At 39.2% G+C, this 20,778-nt stretch overlaps 1 protein-coding gene across 5 annotated transcripts in view; it reads left to right on the forward strand.

Annotated features, from left to right (window-relative positions):
- Positions 1-1,086: 1,086 nt before the first annotated feature.
- Positions 1,087-20,778, forward strand: part of LOC133886898 (uncharacterized) — a 28,371-nt gene continuing 8,679 nt past the window's right edge. For 3 of the 5 annotated variants that reach the window (XM_062326806.1, XM_062326809.1, XM_062326811.1), the window contains exons 1-9: positions 1,087-1,226; positions 1,343-1,484; positions 1,651-1,757; positions 2,088-2,148; positions 2,257-2,348; positions 3,909-4,080; positions 4,190-4,281; positions 5,676-5,847; positions 5,954-6,045. In XM_062326806.1, the coding sequence (XP_062182790.1) occupies positions 1,407-1,484; positions 1,651-1,757; positions 2,088-2,148; positions 2,257-2,348; positions 3,909-4,080; positions 4,190-4,281; positions 5,676-5,847; positions 5,954-6,045 (866 nt within the window). In that variant the 5' untranslated portion in view covers positions 1,087-1,226; positions 1,343-1,406. The remainder of the gene's footprint in view (positions 1,227-1,342; positions 1,485-1,650; positions 1,758-2,087; positions 2,149-2,256; positions 2,349-3,908; positions 4,081-4,189; positions 4,282-5,675; positions 5,848-5,953; positions 6,046-20,778) is intronic. The other 2 variants (XM_062326807.1, XM_062326810.1) reach the window with 2 other exon arrangements.

Genomic DNA, 20,778 nt, shown 5'->3' on the forward strand with positions numbered 1-20,778 from the left:
TATGCAGATTTCTATTTAAGGTACCATATGTATGTACACATATGTCACTGTATTCAACATATGGAGTTTTATTAGACAAAGTCTAGATGACCATATGTGGTGGGTAACTTGGTGTTTAAATAAGACATGTAAGGTTCCACTATAGATTAAATTAAAAAAAAATCAGATGTATTTTCTTTGTAGTCTCAATATTGAGATTTCAAATTTGAATTCAAAATTTTATTAGAAGAATTTAATAGTTTATTGTACTATTAAATTTGAAATACTCATTATTGAGGACGTAGATGTGTATGACAGTATAATGTAGAAATCACTTAAAAAAAATAGATGAGTACGGTGTATAATACTATAGCAAGTGGTATTATTGTTGTCACTAACTACTATACTAAGAGACACGCTATTAATAACATACTCATAAAATATTCTTCTTTCCTTATTTACTGTATGGTAATTGACATTAATAGCATTTGCATGGTACTCCCTCCGTCCATATATGTAAGACGTATTTTGAAATGGAAAAGTCTTCGAGAGTAAATTTTGATCATCAATTTCTCATACGATATATTATTAATTGCTACAAAATTAACATCATATCTAAAACACTTTGAAAAATAAATCTATCGATGTAACTTTTATACTCTAAACATGCATATACTTTGACTAATTGTTGGTCAAAGTTTATAAAATTTGACTTTTTCAAATAAAAATACGTCTTATATAAATGGACTGAGGGAGTACTGCATAGCCTATTACTCTATCTCACAATAGGGTAAGAGAAATATCAACCATTAGATCAAACTAAAATGGACGGTTCATATCAACTTAGGTGTACCTTAAAAAAATCTTTTTTTTTTTAAGAGAGAGAGGGTGTACAAGGTGGCGCCGACCGTCGTTGAATGCCGCCGGCAAGCACAAGTGGTGGTAGTTGGGCAATGGGCGCGTGCTAATTTTAAGACCTTGAGGTCCTTGCTTTCTCCCTTCTTTTCCGGCTTTCCCACCTGAGCCAGTACGCCCATTTTCTCCTCGAAGTCATTCTCTATTATTTAACCCTAACTACTGCTCCCTCCACTTAAGCGAAAAAGTGATGTTTATTATATATAGTAACATACTAACAACTCGTCGGAGCAGAGTTGCTGCTGCCGAAAGAGAACACAAGACCGGCAAAGGTCGATCTCTCGGAGGAAGAGGGTGATAAGGAAATTGATTTGGAGCTGGCTCATAAGCAGGTCGGTGCGCCCTTGCTTGCTTGTGCTATTACTTTGAATCTTATTCGATTGTTATGCTTGAGATCAAAGATTAGAAAAGGTTTCTCGATCTTTAATTTGCTAGCCCACCGTTTCAGTTCGATCGGTGCGTGTCTTCGATGATCTTGTAGACGGATCGATCGTGCTAGTACGGCGGCAGAGATGGGCTGTGTATTCGGTACCGGGCACGAGAAGGCAGAACGGAACGTGCAGGCCAGAACTTCCCTCCCAAGACGAGAGGTACCGTTGCTTTAGCTCACCACTACATATATGTCACAGTAGTAGTACCACACTGATTTTGATGGATGGCACGAAAAATTGATTTGGTCAGCATTAAGATTGTGTTTCACGCAAGCTTAGTCGTAATACCGTACAGGATTCTTTTTATTTTGTTTTGCTATTTCAGGCAGCAGTGCAGCACTCACGTACCAGCAATTCAACTAACGGTGCTAGTTCTTCTCGCAATGAAAACCAAAGGGAGACAAAGAACACAGTTGGTGCAAGCACTGACAGGTAAGAATAGATATGTAAGCCAGGTCTCCCGATGAAATGTGAGATTTGAATCACTAAGTGACTAGGATCAATTTTATTCATGGTATAAGTCGAAGTATAAGCAATTCATCACCTCAAAAATAAATTTGAGTTAATTAAGCTGCATCACTCTCATATTCGGCATGGATCAATCGCGGTGATCATCGGTCTAGAGCTTTTTCAAATGCGCCTATCTTATCTATATATTTTGATCGGTTATTGTCGTTGGATACAAAAGTCATGTGAACCAACATCTTGGATTGAGTTTTTTACTGATCATGTCGAGAGGCATTCCATTTTGCTGCATGGCAGTGGCACATCTGAAGCGATGGGTCAGAAAAATGAGGTGCCCAAAGAAAAAGATACCCCAAAGGTAAATCACGTAGGAAGTCACCAAATATTGTTTTGTTAAAACAAAGCTAAAAGAATTGTTTTTATGCAAGCTCTGTCTGCACATGATTTTTTTCTTTTGCTATTTCAGGAGGTACTTACCAGCAATTTAACTGGTGACGGTAGTTCTCAAAAGAAAAACAAAGGGAATGCAAGGAAACCAGATGGTGATAGCACTGCCAGGTAAGATATCTTCGCTGTAAATATGAAGGATGGAGCAAGCCGACTAGAGGGGGGTTAATATCAGCCTCACCAAAATTTTAATGGTCCTTCCTAATTATGACGCAACGCTCCTCTCTTTTAACTTAGACAAAATCATGTAGTTACTGGCAGGGGCGAAGCCATATAAAAAACAAGGGGGGTGCCCGCATGGTTACTGTTCATAAAACTATTGTTCATTTACAGTTCATCATGCCTATGTTTACCAACAATTTTGGGTGGGAGGGGGGTGCCTGTGCACCCACCTCCCACAACGTGGCTTCGCCACTGGTTACTGGATACCCACTGACCCTAGGAACCAAGATAGGAAAGCCTTGATGCAAAGCAGAAGTAAGAACGTAAGAGGAACAAACAAAGATGGACACTTTGAGCTCCAGCAGTCTGACCGAAGAAGCTCCAGGGTTTGACCTGAGTTGATCTGACCTGACTATGAGGGCATCAGGGAGATTTGAAATCTCTATCTCCTTAGCAGTCAGAACGTGGGTCTTGGTGGTCTAACTGCTACCCTTGGCATTCTGACTCCTGTTCTAGCGGTCATACTCCTGGCCACACAGAAAACACAACAGAAACCATCTCGAGCCAACGAGATCCAAAAGGTAAAATCTAATCAAACGACATCCAAATTCAATGAAATTCGAACCAACGGTACATCTAGGCATAGAGAATAACCACCAAAAAGATACATTCCAAAAGATCAAGAAATGATCACAAAGTCCACAATTTTCGGAGAAACCAAACTGAGGGATGAACAAGTGCAAGAACTCATAATTTGTGGTGCTTGTGAGATGTATTGATCCAAGATCATTTAAGAGGTGTTATCATGTGCACTAAACCCTTAGAGCCTCACAAGAACTCAACCAAAATCATAACACAAGGAGGAAAACGAAAATCACTCAAAAGAGGCGAAAACCAAGCAAACCGGATAAAACTCAACCAAGGCATTTTGAGCTTGTAAATCTACTGCAAGATCATCATTCACATCATGGCTCAACAAAGAGAATAACTTGAATCATGAAATCAAAGAAAACTTGCAACAAGATGCAAGGGACCCAATAGAGGGATTAAACTACAAAAAGGAGGTCAAGAGATTGAGACAAGCACTTCCATGAATTTTCTCTCTCATTACTTCAAGGTGAATCAAGATATATGATTATATAGGTAGGATTCACCCCATACCTCATCATAAATACCCAAAAAAGAATAAATATGTAAGTCAGGTCTGCCAATGAAATGTGAGATTTGAATCACTAAGTGACTAGGATCAATTTTATTCATGGTATACGCCAATGTATAAGCAATTCATTCCCTCAAAAATAAATTTGAGTCAATTAAGCTGCATCACTCTCATATTACACAGTGGATTGTTCATGGTGATCATCGGTCCTACGGCTTTCCCAAATGCGCCTATTTTATCTTTATATTTTGATGGTTACTGTCGTTGGATATGAAAGTCAATGAACTAACGTCTTGTATTGAGTTTTTTACAGATCAGGTCGAATGACATTCCATTTTGCTGTATGGCAGTGGCACATCTAAACCGAAGGGTCAGAAAAACGATGTGACGGCACGAAGCAAAGCACCTTCTCCTTCCTTCACACCAGCTAGTAAGCAGATCACATCTGATCAGGCAGGTCAGACCTCCATGCTGCGTGATGTTGATCTGGATGCTGAACAACAGGAAAAAGATACCCAAAAGGTAAATCATGTAGGAAGTCACCAAATATTGTTTTTTTTAAATAGAGCTAAAAGAATAGTTTTTATGCAAGCTCTATCTGTACATGTTTTTTTTTCTTTTGCTATTTCAGGAGGTACTTACGAGCAATTTAACTGGTGACGGTAGTTCTCAAAAGAAAAACAAAGGGAAGGCAAGGAAACCATATGGTGATAGCACTGCCAGGTAAGATATCTTCATTGTAAATATGAAGGATCGAGCAAGGCGGCTAGAGGGGGGGGTTAATATCAGCCTCCCCAAAATATTAATGGTCGTTCCTACTTATCACGCAACGCGCCTCTCTTTTAACTTAGACAAAATCATGTAGTTACTGGAAACCCACTCACCCTAGGAACCAAGCTAGGAAAGCCTTGATGCAAAGCAGAAGTGAGAACGTAAGAGGAACAAACAAAGATAGACACTTTGAGCTCCAGCAGTCTGACCGGAAAAGCTCCAGGGTCTGACGTGAGTTGATCTGGCTTGACCATAAGGGCATCAGGGAGATTTGAAATCTCTATCTCCTTAGCAGTCTGAACGTGGGTCTTGGTGGTCTCACTGCTACCCCCGGCATTCTGGCTCCTGTTCTGGCGGTCATACTCCTGGCCACACAGAAAACACAACAAAAACCCTCTCGAGCCAACGAGATCCAAAAGGTAAAATCTAATCAAACGACACCCAAATTCAATGAAATTTTAACCAGCGGTACATCTAGGCATAGAAAATCACCACCAAAAAGATACATTCCAAAAGATCAAGAAATGATCACAAAGTCCACAATTTTCAGAGAAACCGAAGTGAGGGATTAACAAGCTCAAGAACTCCAAATTTGTGGTGCTTGTGAGATGTATTGATCCAAGATCATTTAAGAGGTGTTATCATGTGCCCTAAAACCTTAGAGCCTCACAAGAACTCAACTAAAATCATAACACAAGGAGGAAAACGAAAATCACTCAAAAGAGGCCAAAACCAAGCAAACTGGATAAAACTCAACCAAGGCATTTTGAGCTTGTAAATCTACTGCAAGATCATCATTCACATCATGGCTCAACAAAGAGAATAACTTGAATCATGAAATCAAAGAAAACTTGCAACAAGATGCAAGGGACCCAATAGAGGGATTAAACTACAAAAAGGAGGTCAAGAGATTGAGACAAGCACTTCCATGAATTTGCTCTCTCATTACTTCAAGGTGAATCAAGATATATGATTATATAGGTAGGATTCACCCCATACCTCATCGTAAACACCCGAAAAGAATACATATGTAAGCCAGGACTGCCAATAAAATGTGAGATTTGAATCACTAAGTGACTAGGATCAATTTAATTCATGGTATAAGCCAATGTATAAGCAATCCATTCCCTCAAAAATAAATTTGAGTCAATTAAGCTGCATCACTCTCATATTACACCGTGGATTGTTCGTGCTGACCATCGGTCCTAGAGCTTTCCCAAATGCACCTATTTTATCTTTATATTTTGATGGTTACTGTCGTTGGATATGAAAGTCAATGAACTAACGTCTTGTATTGAGTTTTTTACTGATCATGTTGAATGACATTCCATTTCGCTGGATGGCAGTGGCACATCTGAACCGAAGGGTCAGAAAAACGAGGTGACAGCACGAAGCGAGGCACCTTCTGCTTCCTTCACACCAGCTAGTAAGCAGATCACATCTGATCTGGCAGGCCAGACCTCCATGCCGCAAGATGTTGATCTGGATGTTGAACAACAGGAAAAAGGTACCCAAAAGGTAAATCAAGTAGGAAGTCACCAAATGTTGTTTTTTAAATGGAGCTAAAAGATTAGTTTTTATGCAAGCTCTGTCTGTACGTGATTTTTTTCTTTTGCTATTTCAGGAGGTACTTATCAGCAATTTAACTGGTGACGGTAGTTCTCAAAAGAAAAACAAAGGGAAGGCAAGGAAACCAGATGGTGATAGCACTACCAGGTAAGATATCTTCTCTGTAAATATGAAGGATCGAGCAAGGCGGCTAGACGGGGGTTAATATCAGCCTCACCAAAATTTTCATGGTCCCTCCTAATTATCATGCAACACGCCTCTCTTTTAACTTAGACAAAATCATGTAGTTACAGGAAACCCACCCACCCTAGGAACTATGCTAGGAAAGCCTTGATGCAAAGCAGAAGTGAGAACGTAAGAGGAACAAACAAAGATAGACACTTTGAGCTCCAGCAGTCTGACCGAAAAAGCTCCAGGGTCTGACGTGAGTTGATCTGGCTTGACCATAAGGGCATCAGGGAGATTTGAAATCTCTATCTCCTTAGCAGTCTGAACGTGGGTCTTGGTGGTCTCACTGCTACCCCCGGCATTCTGGCTCCTGTTCTGGCGGTCATACTCCTGGCCACACAGAAAACACAACAAAAACCCTCTCGAGCCAACGAGATCCAAAAGGTAAAATCTAATCAAACGACACCCAAATTCAATGAAATTTTAACCAGCGGTACATCTAGGCATAGAAAATCACCACCAAAAAGATACATTCCAAAAGATCAAGAAATGATCACAAAGTCCACAATTTTCAGAGAAACCGAAGTGAGGGATTAACAAGCTCAAGAACTCCAAATTTGTGGTGCTTGTGAGATGTATTGATCCAAGATCATTTAAGAGGTGTTATCATGTGCCCTAAAACCTTAGAGCCTCACAAGAACTCAACTAAAATCATAACACAAGGAGGAAAACGAAAATCACTCAAAAGAGGCCAAAACCAAGCAAACTGGATAAAACTCAACCAAGGCATTTTGAGCTTGTAAATCTACTGCAAGATCATCATTCACATCATGGCTCAACAAAGAGAATAACTTGAATCATGAAATCAAAGAAATCTTGCAACAAGATGCAAGGGACCCAATAGAGGGATTAAACTACAAAAAGGAGGTCAAGAGATTGAGACAAGCACTTCCATGAATTTGCTCTCTCATTACTTCAAGGTGAATCAAGATATATGATTATATAGCCAGGTCTGCCAATGAAATGTGAGATTTGAATCACTAAGTGACTAGGATCAATTTTATTCATGGTATAAGCCAATGTATAAGCAATCCATTCCCTCAAAAATAAATTTGAGTCAATTAAGCTGCATCACTCTCTTATTACACCATGGATTGTTCGTGCTGACCATCGGTCCTAGAGCTTTCCCAAATGCACCTATTTTATCTTTATATTTTGATGGTTACTGTCGTTGGATATGAAAGTCAATGAACTAACGTCTTGTATTGAGTTTTCCCTTCTGTTCTGGCGCGGTCAGACCGGGCCAAGACACTGGTCAGACCGGAACTCGTGATCTGGGCAACTTTGAAACATTTTATACAGCGGTCAGACTGCCTGCACTTCTCCGGTAAGACCGCCACACTAGAACTTTGAGAAAAACCACCCTTTCTATATAGCGTTCAGACCGCCACTGCCTGCGGTCAGACCGCCACTATGCAGGAAGCCCAAAAGATGGTTTTCTTTGGTTCCTCTCATACTAAATTACCCATTCTATATGAGATGAAAGTTTGAACAGTTGTGGCACTATAGATATGTCAAGTAAACGCACATCAACCCCTCTTAATAGTATGGCACTTATCCTATTAATCTGGTCAATTTTTTTCTTCTCTGATCTCCTTTGACCGGCAAAAGAAAATGCCCTACAATTATACATTTGCCTTGAGCTAACCATTTTCATGTATTCCACACACTTTTCTTCTAGCTCCGCAACGCTTTTGTGACTAACTTTTTCATAACTCAAATAAACATTGTAGTCCATGAATTACATATTATCATTAATTACCAAAACACGAATTAGGGGCCTAGATGCTTCAATCTCCCCCTTTTTGGTAATTGATGACAATAACACTAAGAAGTGGTGTGATTTATGTTTTGAGCTCACTTTTAGCACAAAACATAAAGAAGACTCTAAGGTGAGTTTCAATAGCAATAATTTCAAGAATATGAAATTAAGTAGAAATAATTGCTATAAAAAACTCATATCAAGGTAAGCTCCCCCTACACATATGCCCATGAGATTAAGAGTAAGACAGATGGCACAAGATAAAGATTTGAATATAATTTTGACGGAGTTTACCTTGTATATTTGGATCTGAGGATGAAGATATGATCAATATAATCAATTCAAATATATCACTTAAGAACATTTTCCTCAAGGCATCCAACAAAAATTATTAGAACACGACGATAGAGATGAACATATTAAGACAAGCAAATTAAACAAGGTTCATCACATTACAATACTTAAGGTTCTTAACACAATAGTATCACAACCAAACATAGTTCATCACATATTACAACCATAAGAATAAAAGATGCAATGCAAACAAGGATAAAGTCTTATATGCAATGCAAGATAGGTAGATAGATAGAGTCTTCATAGAACATCTTCTCCTCACTTCTTCCCACTTCTTCTCCCCCTTTGGCATCAAATACCAAAAAGATCTAGTCATCCTAAGGAGGAGGCGGAGGAGGCCTGGGATAGATACTGTAGAAGTGATCAGAGAAGGTAGAGAACCGATCCTCAAGCTGTTGTTGTCCAAGAGAGAAGTTGTGAAACATTTCATTCAATTCTTGGTTCTGAGTATTGAGAGCGGCAATGTCTTCTCTAGCAAGGGAGATGGACAGACGAGTGGACTGGAACTCTGTCATCATAGGCTGATAGAAGTTCTGCTGAAAGGAGTCCAAGTTCTGCTAAAAACCCTGCTGAATAGAGGCCACATAAGGATCAAAGAAACCGGCTGGAGGTGCCCACTGAGGAGGAACTAACTCTGGAGCTGGCGCTGCCTGAGGAGGGATATCATCCTAAGGCTCCTCATGCTGACCTCCCTGAGTTGCAGGTATACCCTGATCTCTCTGACCTCTGCGAAGAAAACTGGGATTCACCTTGAAAGGCCTATATCCCATATGCTTACTCTCACAAGATGTTGTCCGAAAGTTTGATTTCATAAGAATGGGTCACATGATATATGGAGCAAAGTGGAGATTTGGAGTTATGCTCACTGTGATATCATCAATAGCCTTCAACATATACTTGGTCACATCAATTTTCCTTCTGTTTATAATATGATTGATCATATTCCAATAGTGATCCCGAATAGCATCACTGTTTCCACTTTTTGGAGCAAAAGTGTCTCTCACAATTTTGTTGATAGTAGCAGGTAGCACCTTCAATCCAGTCACTGTTCCAAGTGTGACTCTAGGAACAACTCCCTGTGGCTCATAGAAGGCACTCCACACAGTTTCATCCAAACATTCTTCATCATTGATATCAATAGATCCAAAAACAAGATCAAAAGGGATTCTCACAGTACCTGCAAAATCCCTAAAGGAAGCTTCATATTTTTTGGATCCTGTCATCCACTCAATTTTCTGAGACTCATGAGAAATCTCAACTGTTGCATAGAATTGTCTGATGACAGTGGCATTCTAATTACATCTGAAACTCACAAACTCATAAAGATCTAGCTCTTGAAAGATATCAGCTAAACCATCCATGCTAGGTTGGCTTCTCACATAAGCCCAATCGATCCACTTTTGTTCAAAGATTTTCTTATTCAGCATATGACCATAGAAAGCATCTTGTTGAACCATAGTGTAAAAATGTGGTTGAGTAGCATCATTATCTAGAGCATACTTATAAGTGTTTCTAGCTCTAGTATACTCAGTTGAAGTCCAAGATTTTCTATATCCAACATAAGCTTGATAATTAATCTCATAATCTTCATCACTAGCATCTTCCATGTCATGATCAATATTATCAGCAAAAGATGAAGTTTCCTCACCAATATCCTGAGGGGGCATTCAATCGGTGTCCTGAGGATCATTATCAGAATCGGAGTCCACCAATCTTCTCTTTGATTTTCCCCGACCAGCCACCATATTTTTCAATTTTCGTCCAAGTCCACTTCCACCTCCACTGACCATATAAGATGTCACAAAGTATTAGATCAAGGAAAAAGAATGATATATGATGAAACAGTGAAAGATCCAGAGTCTGTTGCTACTGGCAGTCAGATCGGGACAGCTGGCGGTCTAACTGCGAGCGCGCAGACAGATCCAAATCGGTGGATTTTGATGAAATTTGAAGTTCCAACTGATCAAACTTTGAGCATAGCCTACTAGAGATGATAGCAACTCATTCCAACTTGTTTCGCCTTGAATCCATGCCTCAAAAGATACATCATACTCCTCAAACCCTAAGCACGAATATACTTGAAATCCATGGTAAAGAGGGAAGGAATCGAGGGAATACCGAGAAGACATGTCAGAGGAATCCGCGGTTGGACCGGGGATGGTCTCGGATCGACCGGGGATGAAGGATTGTGGATTTCCTTGAGTTGTCACCGGGAGCACGTGTTCTTGAGAGAGAGAGGAGAGAGGGCACGGTTTGGATTTTGATAGACGGGGACCGGAGGAGAACGAGAAGAAGAAAAAAATGATTCGGTCGACTCAAGCACTGGCTGTCAGACCGCGGTTAGGGGTGGTCAGACCGCGGGGGCGTAGAGAGGAAAACCCTCTGGCGGTTAGACCAAGACAGCCGGCGGTCTGACCGCTAGAACCAAAAACACAGGAAAAGCTTAGGATTGAACTTGGAAGCGAGATATTTGAGATGATTGATGATTTTTAGAGATAAGATATGAGATAGGACCATATGCAACATAATTCAACCATGAACTTAGATATAAGAAACTTGAATTGAAATATTGCAACATTTTAGCATGTTCAAGAGGTAAATAACCATAAGCAATGTGAACATATAAAGCAATGTATGATGCTAGAACATATAAATGTGCAAACATCATGTGCCCATTGTTTCAAGCAATATTTGAGAAGTCAATGACGTTAAGCTCATTTCTCAATTTGCAAAAATGACTCTCATCTAAAGGTTTGGTAAAGATGTCCGCCAATTGGTCTTCGGTCCTCACACTATCTATTGGGATATCACCTTTGCTTACATGATCTCTAAGAAAATGATGGCGAATATCAATATGCTTGGTTCTAGAGTGTTAGACCGGATTTGTGGCTATTTTCACGGCACTTTCATTGTCACACAAAAGAGGCACGATTTTGAACTTAACTCCATAATCTAACAAGGTTTCCCTCATCCATAGCAATTGAGCACAACAACTACCCGCGGAAACATATTCCACTTCGGCGGTAGATAATGCTACGGAGTTTTGTTTCTTGGATGACCATGAAACTAGTGATCTACCTAGAAATTGGCAACTTCCGGAGGTGCTTTTTCTATCTACTTTACAACCCGCATAATCGGAATCCGAAAATCCGATTAGCTCAAACTTAGGACCTTTTGGATACCTAAGCCCTATACTAGGAGAGTATTTCAAATATCTTAAAATGCGCTTAACGGCCATCAAATGACATTCTTTAGGTGATGCTTGAAACCTTGCACACATGCACACACTAAATATGATATCGAGCCTAGATGCGGTAAGGTAAAGCAAAGTACCTATCATTGATCTATAAAGCTTTAAATCTATCGGTTTACCTCGTTCATCAAGATCAAGGTGACCATTTGTCGCCATGGGAGTCTTGATAGGCTTTGCATCATCCATACCAAACTTTTTCAATAGATCCTTCAAATATTTTGTTTGTCTAATAAAAGTCTCATCTTTGAGTTGCTTGATTTGAAGTCCAAGAAAGAAACTCAATTCTCCAATCATAGACATTTCAAATTTCATATACATCATTTCTCCAAATTCCTCACAAAAAGCTTTGTTAGTAGATCCAAAAATGATGTCATCAACATAAATTTGACAAACAAAAAAATCATTTGTAATAGATTTAGTGAACAAAGTGGTATCAACTTTCCCAACTTTAAAGCCCTTTGAAACAAGAAAATCTGTAAGTCTCTTATACTACACACGTGGAGCTTGTTTAAGGCTATAGAGAGCTTTAGAGAGTTTATACACATGATTAGGCTTTTAGGATCTTCAAAACCGGAAGGTTGTTCAACAAAGACAAGTTCACTAATTTTACCATTCAAAAAGGCACTTTTCATATCTATTTGGTATAACTTGATATTATGAGATGAAGCAAAAGCAAGTAAAATTCTAATAGCCTCAAGTCTAGCTACGGGGGCAAAAGTTTTACCGAAATCCAAACCTTCGACTTGAGTATATCATTGTGCAATCAATCTTGCTTTGTTTCTCACAACAATTCCTTCTTCATCTTGCTTATTCCGAAAAACTCATTTTGTGCCAATCACATTATGATCTCTTGGTCTTTCTACCAATTCCCATACATCATTGCGGGTGAAATTGTTTAACTCTTCATGCATAGCATTCACCCAATCCAGATCATTTAGAGCTTCTTCTATATGGTTAGACTCAATAGAAGATACAAAAGAATAGTGTTCACAAAATGAAGCAATACGAGAACGAGTTTGAACACCCTTACTAAAGTCACCAACAATTTGATCAATAGGATGATCCTTGGCAATGGCATGGTGAATTTTTGGATGAGCTACCGGCACTTGTGATGGAGTTGATGAAGTTGTAGCTTGTTGTACTTGATCATCCATGTCTTCCACATTATGAGGTTGAACTTGATCATTTGTGATGGAAGTAGATGGAATAGCCCGAATTGAGGTTGATGGATCATCCTCTTGTTCTTCTTTCTCTTTTGGCTTGATGTCGCCTATTGACATATTCTTGATAGCACTTCTCAAGCCTTCATTGCCTACATCATCCAAATTATCTTGCTCTTCTTGAGAGCCATTAGTCTCATCAAATTCAACATCATACGTCTCTTCAACCAAACCAGAATTTTGGTTGTAGACACGATAAGCTTTACTATGAGAGAAATAACCAAGTAAGAAACATTCATCTCATTTTCTTTGGAATTTAGATAAACAAGTGCATTTCTTTATAATGTAGCATTTGCATCCAAATACTCGAAAATATGAGATGTTTGGTTTTCTTCCAATAAGGAGCTCATATGGAGTCTTCTTCAATAATCAGTGACAATACAATCTATTTAATGAATAGCAAGCGGTATTGATAACTTCGGCCCAAAAATTATCCGAAACATCATATTCCGAAAGCATTAATCTTGTCATATCAATAAGAGTTTGATTCTTCCTTTCAACTACTCTATTTTGCTCCGGAGTGTATTTGGCCGAGAATTCATGTTTGATACCCTTTTCTTCACAAAAATTCTCAACCTTTGTGTTCTTGAATTCGGAGCCATTATCACTTCTCACATTCTTGACCTTGAACTCAAATTCATTTTTGACCCTTTTAACAAAGCTTTTGAATGTGTTAAATACAATAGTCTTATCATGTAAAAAGAATACCCAAATATATCTAGAAAAATCATCAACACTGACAAAACAATAGCTATTACCTCCAATACTTACATATGTAGTAGGACCAAATAAATTCATGTATAATAATTTCAAAGGTCTTGAAGTTGACATGGAGCTTTTGTAAGAATGTGAGTTTCCCACTTGCTTTCCGGCTTGACAAGCGCTACATAGCTTGTTCTTCTCAAATTTCACATCCTTTAACCCTACAACTAGATCATGCTTCAACAAATAATTTAGTTGATTCATACCAACATGACCAAACCTTCTATGCCAAAACCAACCTTTTGATGATTTTGTAAACAAGCATGTGCTAAGACTTGCATCATTAGAAGAGAAATCAACTAGATAAAGATTATCATATCTAAAACCTTTGAAAACTACACTATTATCCTTCATGCTAGATATTATCACATTATTTTGAGAAAATGTGCATGAGAGATCAAGATCACATAATTGAGCAACGGATAACAAATTGAAATTTAGAGATTCAACTAGTAAGACATTTGAGATAGACAAATCATTTGAGATAGAAATTTTACCTAATCCTTTTACCTTTCCTTTGCTATTATCTCCAAATGTGATTTTGTCATATTCCAATCCATCATTGCTCATAGAAGAGAACATCCTTTGATTTCCGCTCATGTGTTGAGTGCACCCACTATCTAGCACCCAATGTCTCCCACCGGACTTGTAGTTTACCTACAAAACAAGGTTAAGCTCTTTTAGGTACCCAAACTTATTTGGGTCCTTAGATGTTAGTCACCAAGGCTTTAGGCACCCAAATGGCATTCTTTTTAGCACCAATTATAGGAGTCCCAACAAATCTAGCTTTAACACTACCATTAGTGCATCTCTTAAGAACATAGCATGAATCAAAAAAAAGCATATGAATTATCCTTGACATTTTCGCAATCTTTCTCAACATGCCCGGTTTTCTTGCACTTCATGCAATAACCATTACCTTTCACAAAAATAGTTTTGTGATGAATAAATGATTTCTTACCCTTCTTGGGAACATACCCAAGGTCTTCCTTCTTGATGGAGAACCTTTGACTATCCAGAACTTGTCTAATTTTGGATTCTCCAACACAGCATCTTGCAAGATCATTGGTTAGTTTTTCAACCTTTTCTTTTAACATGATATTTTCATCAATAATCAAGACATCATTGCAAGATATGACTTTAGGCAAAGTAAGCAAATCATCATGCATGGTAGATGAACTCATAAGAGATGAAGTAGATACATCATCAAGAATATTGCAAGATATACGCATATTTGTTTTGTTGGTTTCATGAGCAATAAGAGAGTCATGAGCTTCCTTAAGCATCTCATGAGTTTCTTTTAGACCCTCATGAGCCGTCTTTAGATCCTCATAGGATTCTTGAAGAGAGGTGTGCTTTCTCTTCAATTCTTTAAACTTTGCTCTTTCTTTGCTCATGAAGTCATCAAAACCGTTTATTAGCTCAACAAGATCATCATATGAATATTCATCTTAATCATTTAATATCTTAGAGTCACCTTTTGTCATAAGATAATGAGGTGTGGAGAAGAGTGAAGGTGCTTCCTTGATGGCTACACCGGCAAGATCCTTTTGAGATGGTTTCTCATCATCGGAGTCGGAGCTTGAGCTTGCATCCGAATCCCACTCAACATAGCATGCTTGACCATCTTTCTTCTTCTTGTAGTAATTCTTGAATGTCTTCTTTCCATCACTCTCCTTCTTCTTCTTGGTATGTTTTCATTCCTTGTTCTTGCAATTTGTGGCAATGTGTCCTTTTTGCCACATTCAAAGCATCTTCTTTCTTCAAAGGGATTTCCTTTGGAAGATTGTCCCTTCTTGCTATATCCACTTTGATATCTCTTCTTCTTCATGAATTTCTTGAATCTTCTCACAAAGAGAGCCATTTCTTCATCATCTTCATCACTATCATCACTATCTTCATGATCATCTTTGTCTCTTGATGCTTGATCTTTGAATGCAATATTCTTCTTTTTTACATCAATAGCATCATCATAAAGATCTTCTTGTGACTTCTTGAATATGTCATGAGTGAGAATTTCACTCAAGATTTGCATTGGAGTTGTATCCTTCAAATTTGACCTCACAAGCAAAGTCACAATAGTATCATATTTGCTAGGCAAAGCTCTAAGTAATTTATGAGAGAAATCAACATCAGATATATCCATACCAAGCCCCTTGAGCTCATTTATTATGTTGTTTAAACGATTGAACATTTCTTCAATGCTTTCGTTTGGCAACATAGTAAATTTCTCAAGTTGCCCTTTGTAAACAAAAAGCTTAGCATCCTTAACCATGGTTGTGCCCTCATGAATTTCTTTGAGCCTTTCCCAAATCTCATGAGCAGTCTCAAGCTTGCAAATGCGATTAAACTCATTAAGATCTAAAGCACCATAAAGGACATTCATAGCTTGAGCATTTGCAAGAGTATTATCTCTATCTTCAATGGTAAGAGATTAGTAGGATCAAGAATTACATAATCCTTATCCACTATATCCCATAACTTGCCGCCCATAGCAAGATAAACGATCATTCTAGCCTTCCAATAGGCATAGTTTGACCCCTCAAAGAACGGAGGCTTCCCCACATTGACAGGAGCATCACTAGCCATTATCCTACTCCGGGATGGTTAAATTCACAATAGAAAGGAGTCCTAGGCTCTGAAACCACTTGTAGGATCTAGGATATCGACTAGAGGGGGGTGAATATGCGGTTTTAAAAACTAATTGCCTAGCAAACAATAAAACTTGCGGAAACAAACTAAAGATCACTAGAGCAATATGTAAACTACTAAGAGCTATGTCAAAGGTTTGTGATCCTAGGGTGACATGCAACAATTTATATTCTAGGAAGATAAATTGCATAAAGTAAATTGCATGAAAGTAAATAGCTCAAAGTATGACACACGAAATGTATCCCATGGTATCGGTGATTTGCCGATCACCCCTAATCCACGTTGAGGTGAGTTCAAGCTTCTACCCGCTTCTCTATCAAGTATCCAATTCTCACTTGAGAAAGGGCTCACATCGAGCAACTTGATCTTAAGCCGGAATAGAACAAGAACTACTAAATACCTCGATTTCACTAGAGTAGCACTTTGCCGCTCCGGCAAGGCGTGCTCCAAGCCTCTCACAATCACCACTGTGGCTCCTTCACAATCTTCTTGAAGGGCTCAACGACGCAACAATCTCCAAGCCATCTAGGAGGTGACAACCTCCAAGAGGAACAAGTTGACGATACTTGCTTGAAGGTTCACTAGTGCCTCAATGCTCAAACTCAACGATGCAATGCACTAGAAGCTCTCACACTCTCAAATGGGTAACCACTAAGCCAAGAGAGGGAGAGTAAGAGGGCAAGTGCTCAAGAGTATGTAGTGAAGTGCTAGAGACCCCTCTTGAACCAGCCAAGCAACTATATATAGCCCATACTCATAAATGTGACCGTTGCTGTTGATCTGCCAATTCTATGACTCTGGCGGTCTGACTGCAGGTCACCTGGCGATTAGACCGCCGCCTTTACAACGGCTACAGAAAGTGTCATAATGACCTCTGACACAGACTGGCGGTCAGACCGTAGACATTCTCAGTCAGACTGTTTGCCCTTTGACGGTCAGACCGGCTGACCCCGCGGTCAGACCGCTTGAAGCCAAAACCTACTGTTTTGGCGCGGTCAAACCAGGCCAAGACACCGGTCAGACCGAAACTCGTGATCTGGGCAACTTCGAAACATTTTATACAGCGGTCAGACTGCCTGCACTTCTCCGGTCAGACCGCCACACTAGAACTTAGAGAAAACCCACCCTTTCTATACAGCGGTCAGACCGCCACTGCCTGCGGTCAGATCGCCACTATGCAGGAAGCCCAAAAGATCGTTTTCTTTGGTTCCTCTCAAACTAAATTACCCATTCTATATGAGATGCAAATTTGAGCAATTGTGGCACTATAGATATGTCAAGTAAACGCACATCAACCCCTCTTAATAGTACGACACTTATCCTATTAATCCGGTCAATTTTTTTCTTCTCTAATCTCCTTTGACCGGCAAAAGAAAATGTCCTACAATTATATCTTTGTCTTGAGCTAACCATTTTCATGTATTCCACAAATGCTTCTTCTAGCTCTGCAACCATTTTCATAACTCAAATAAACATGTTAATCCATAAATTATATATTTTCATTAATTACCAAAACACAAATTAGGGGCCTAGATGTTTCATCCTTGGCTATCTGACAGGGGGTCTTGGTGGTCTAACCACTACCCTTAGCGTTGTGACTCCTAGCCATGAAGAAAACACATCAGAGATCGTCTTGAGCGGACAAGATCCAAAAGATGAAATCCAATTAAATGATCTCTAAATTCAATGAAATCTGAACCGGAAGTACATCTAAGCATGGAAAATCACCACCCAAAAGACACATTTCAAAATATCAATAAATCATCACCAAGTCCATGATTTTCGGAGAAACTGAGGCAAGGGATGAACAAGTGCAAGAACTCCAAATTTGTGGTGCTTGTGATATGGATTGATCCAGGATCATTCAAGAGGTATTCTCTAGGGGTGCAAACGGAACGAATATTTCTTGACCGACCGACTGATCGAAGGGGTTCGGACGCTATTCGAACAAAAAACTCGGATATCCGAGATATTTTTTGGATATCGGATGCTATATCAGATGGTTGGTTCGGATACTGGATTTGAATATAGGGAGGCTGATATATGTTGGATATTGGATATCTGAGAATAAAATCGGATATATCCGAAAACTATCCGAGTCTATCTTCCGGAGCTTGTAACTATTTAATACGGAGTCGGATGGAGACGATTCTTATATGAAAAATGTAGCTCTCGATGAGATCTATAAATTTAAAGGTGAGACATTTTAATTTGAAGTCATTAATATGTTGAGAAAATTAAAGGAAGTTTCAGCCAGTATATTGGGCACTTGTAACTTCTCGAAATTTGCTCTAACATGACTGCTTCCATGGGAGTATATTGTTAAATTACATGTTGAACCGCTAATGTATTTGAGTTTTGGACACGTGGAATGGTCGAACGATCATAACATATGCGATATATATTCTTGTCGCTTTTACTCAATATCCGAAGAAATATCTGTAACAGACATTGTTTGCATCCGACTCGTTAGTTCCAATCCATATTCATGATTGAGACTATTCGCAGTTATATTTATATCAGAGACTATCCATGTCCAACTTCGAGGAAAAAATGTGGGATAAGATATAGGATTAGCGATATCCATCCATATCTGATCCGATTGCACCTCTATTGTTCTCACATGTCCTAGAACCTTTGAGACTCACAGGAATTCATCCAAAAGGGAGACGATGAAAATACTTGGTGCTAGCACGGCCAGGTAAGATATCTACGCTTCAAATCTGAAGGACCGTACAAGGCGCCTAGAGGGAGGTGGATAGCAGTCTCGCCAAAATTTGGGTGGCCTTTCCTAATTATCAGGCAACACACCTCTCTTCTAACATGGACAAGATCACGTAGTTACAGAGAACCCACTGACCATAGGAACCAAGCTACAAAAGCCTTGATACAATGCGGAACTAAGAACACAAGAGGAACAAACAAAGATGGACACTCTAAGCTCTAGTAGTCTGACCGAAGAAGCTTTATCGGTCTGACTGTGAGTTGATCCGGTAAGAACTCCAAATTTGTGGTGCTTGTGAGATGGATTGATATAAGATCATTTAAGAGGTGTTCTTACATGTCCTAGAACCTTGGAGACTCACAAGAATTCAACAAAAATCACTTAAAAGAGGCCAAAACCGACCAAACCGGGAAAAACTAAACCAAAGCATTTTGAGCTCGTGGATTGCCTTTCCTACTTATCAGCCAACACACCTCTCTTCTAACTTGGACATGATCACGTAGTTACGGAGGACCTACTGGCCCTAGGAACCAAGATAGGAAAGCCTTGATGCAAAATGGAAGCAAGAATAGAAGATGAACAAACAAAGACTGACACTCTGAGTTGCAGCGGTCTGACCAAAGAAGCTATAGCGGTCTGACCATTAGTTGGTCTGGTTTGACCATGAGGGGAACAAAGATATTTGAAATTTGTATCTCCTTGGTGGTATAACCGTTATTGTTAGCAATCTGAATCTTGTTTTGGCGGTTTGACTCCTGGCCACGCAGAAAGCAGAACATAAACCCTCACGAGCCAACAAGATACAAAAGGTGAAATCCAATCAAACGACCTCCAAATTAAATAATATTTTGATCGGAGGTACATATATACATGGAGAATCACTACAAAAAGATCCATTCCAAAAGATCAAGAAATCATCACAAATTAAACAATTTTCATAGAATCTGAGGTGAGGGATGAACAATTGCAAGAACTTCAAATTTGTGGTGCTCGAGAGATGGATTGATCCAAAATCATTTGAGAGGTGTTCTCACATATCCTAGAACCTTGGAGACTCACAAGAATTCATCTAAAATCACAGCACAAGGAGGAAAACGAAAATCACTACCGAGGCAAAAAACCGGGCAAAAACTCAACCAAGGAATTTTGAGCTCGTGGATCTATTGCAAGATCATCAAAATATCATCATCCACATCATGGCTCCACAATGGGAACAACTTGAATCACAAAAGCTACAGAAATCCAAGAAAACTTGCAACAAGATGCAAGGGAGTCAATAGAGAGATTAAACTAGAAAAGGAGGCACATGAGATTGAGACAAGCACTTACATGAATTGGCTCCTCCATTACTTCAAGGTGAATCAAGATGTATGATTACATAGGTAGGATTCACTCCAAAACTCATTATGAACACCCCAAAAGTAACTCAATACCTAGCCTAATCGTACATCTCTATTCTCTCTTCCTCGGCAAATTTGGGATTTTAGACAACAGACACCGCCGTATTTGAGAAAATAGACAACATGTTGGCGTATTTACAAATTTAGCATCCGTATTCGGAACCTCAAACGCCAAAAACTGACTTTCGGTAACTCAGAATCCGAAAACAGCCCGGTCCCACAATTTTCGGCAACTCAGTTACCGAATACGGCACTGTTCACCGTATTCGGCAACTCAGTTGCCGAAAACACTGTAAACAGTGCCGTATTCGGCAACTGAGTTACCGAATACGGCCTCTGCATCCATACGCCGGCGCCCGGAAGCTACAGTAAAAAGCTAGCAAGCAAAAGTGTATAGAAGTGTATGTTTTTTATTTAATTCACGATTTTTTTTGAAAATACAAAAGTAGTCCAAAAATTCTAAATGTTTTCATGATCAAACTAGAGATCACCAGCAACCCATTTTAATTAGTTTGGTCCAAAAA

Source organism: Phragmites australis, chromosome 12 (assembly GCF_958298935.1).
Source record: "Phragmites australis chromosome 12, lpPhrAust1.1, whole genome shotgun sequence".
Classification (NCBI taxonomy): domain Eukaryota; kingdom Viridiplantae; phylum Streptophyta; class Magnoliopsida; order Poales; family Poaceae; genus Phragmites; species Phragmites australis.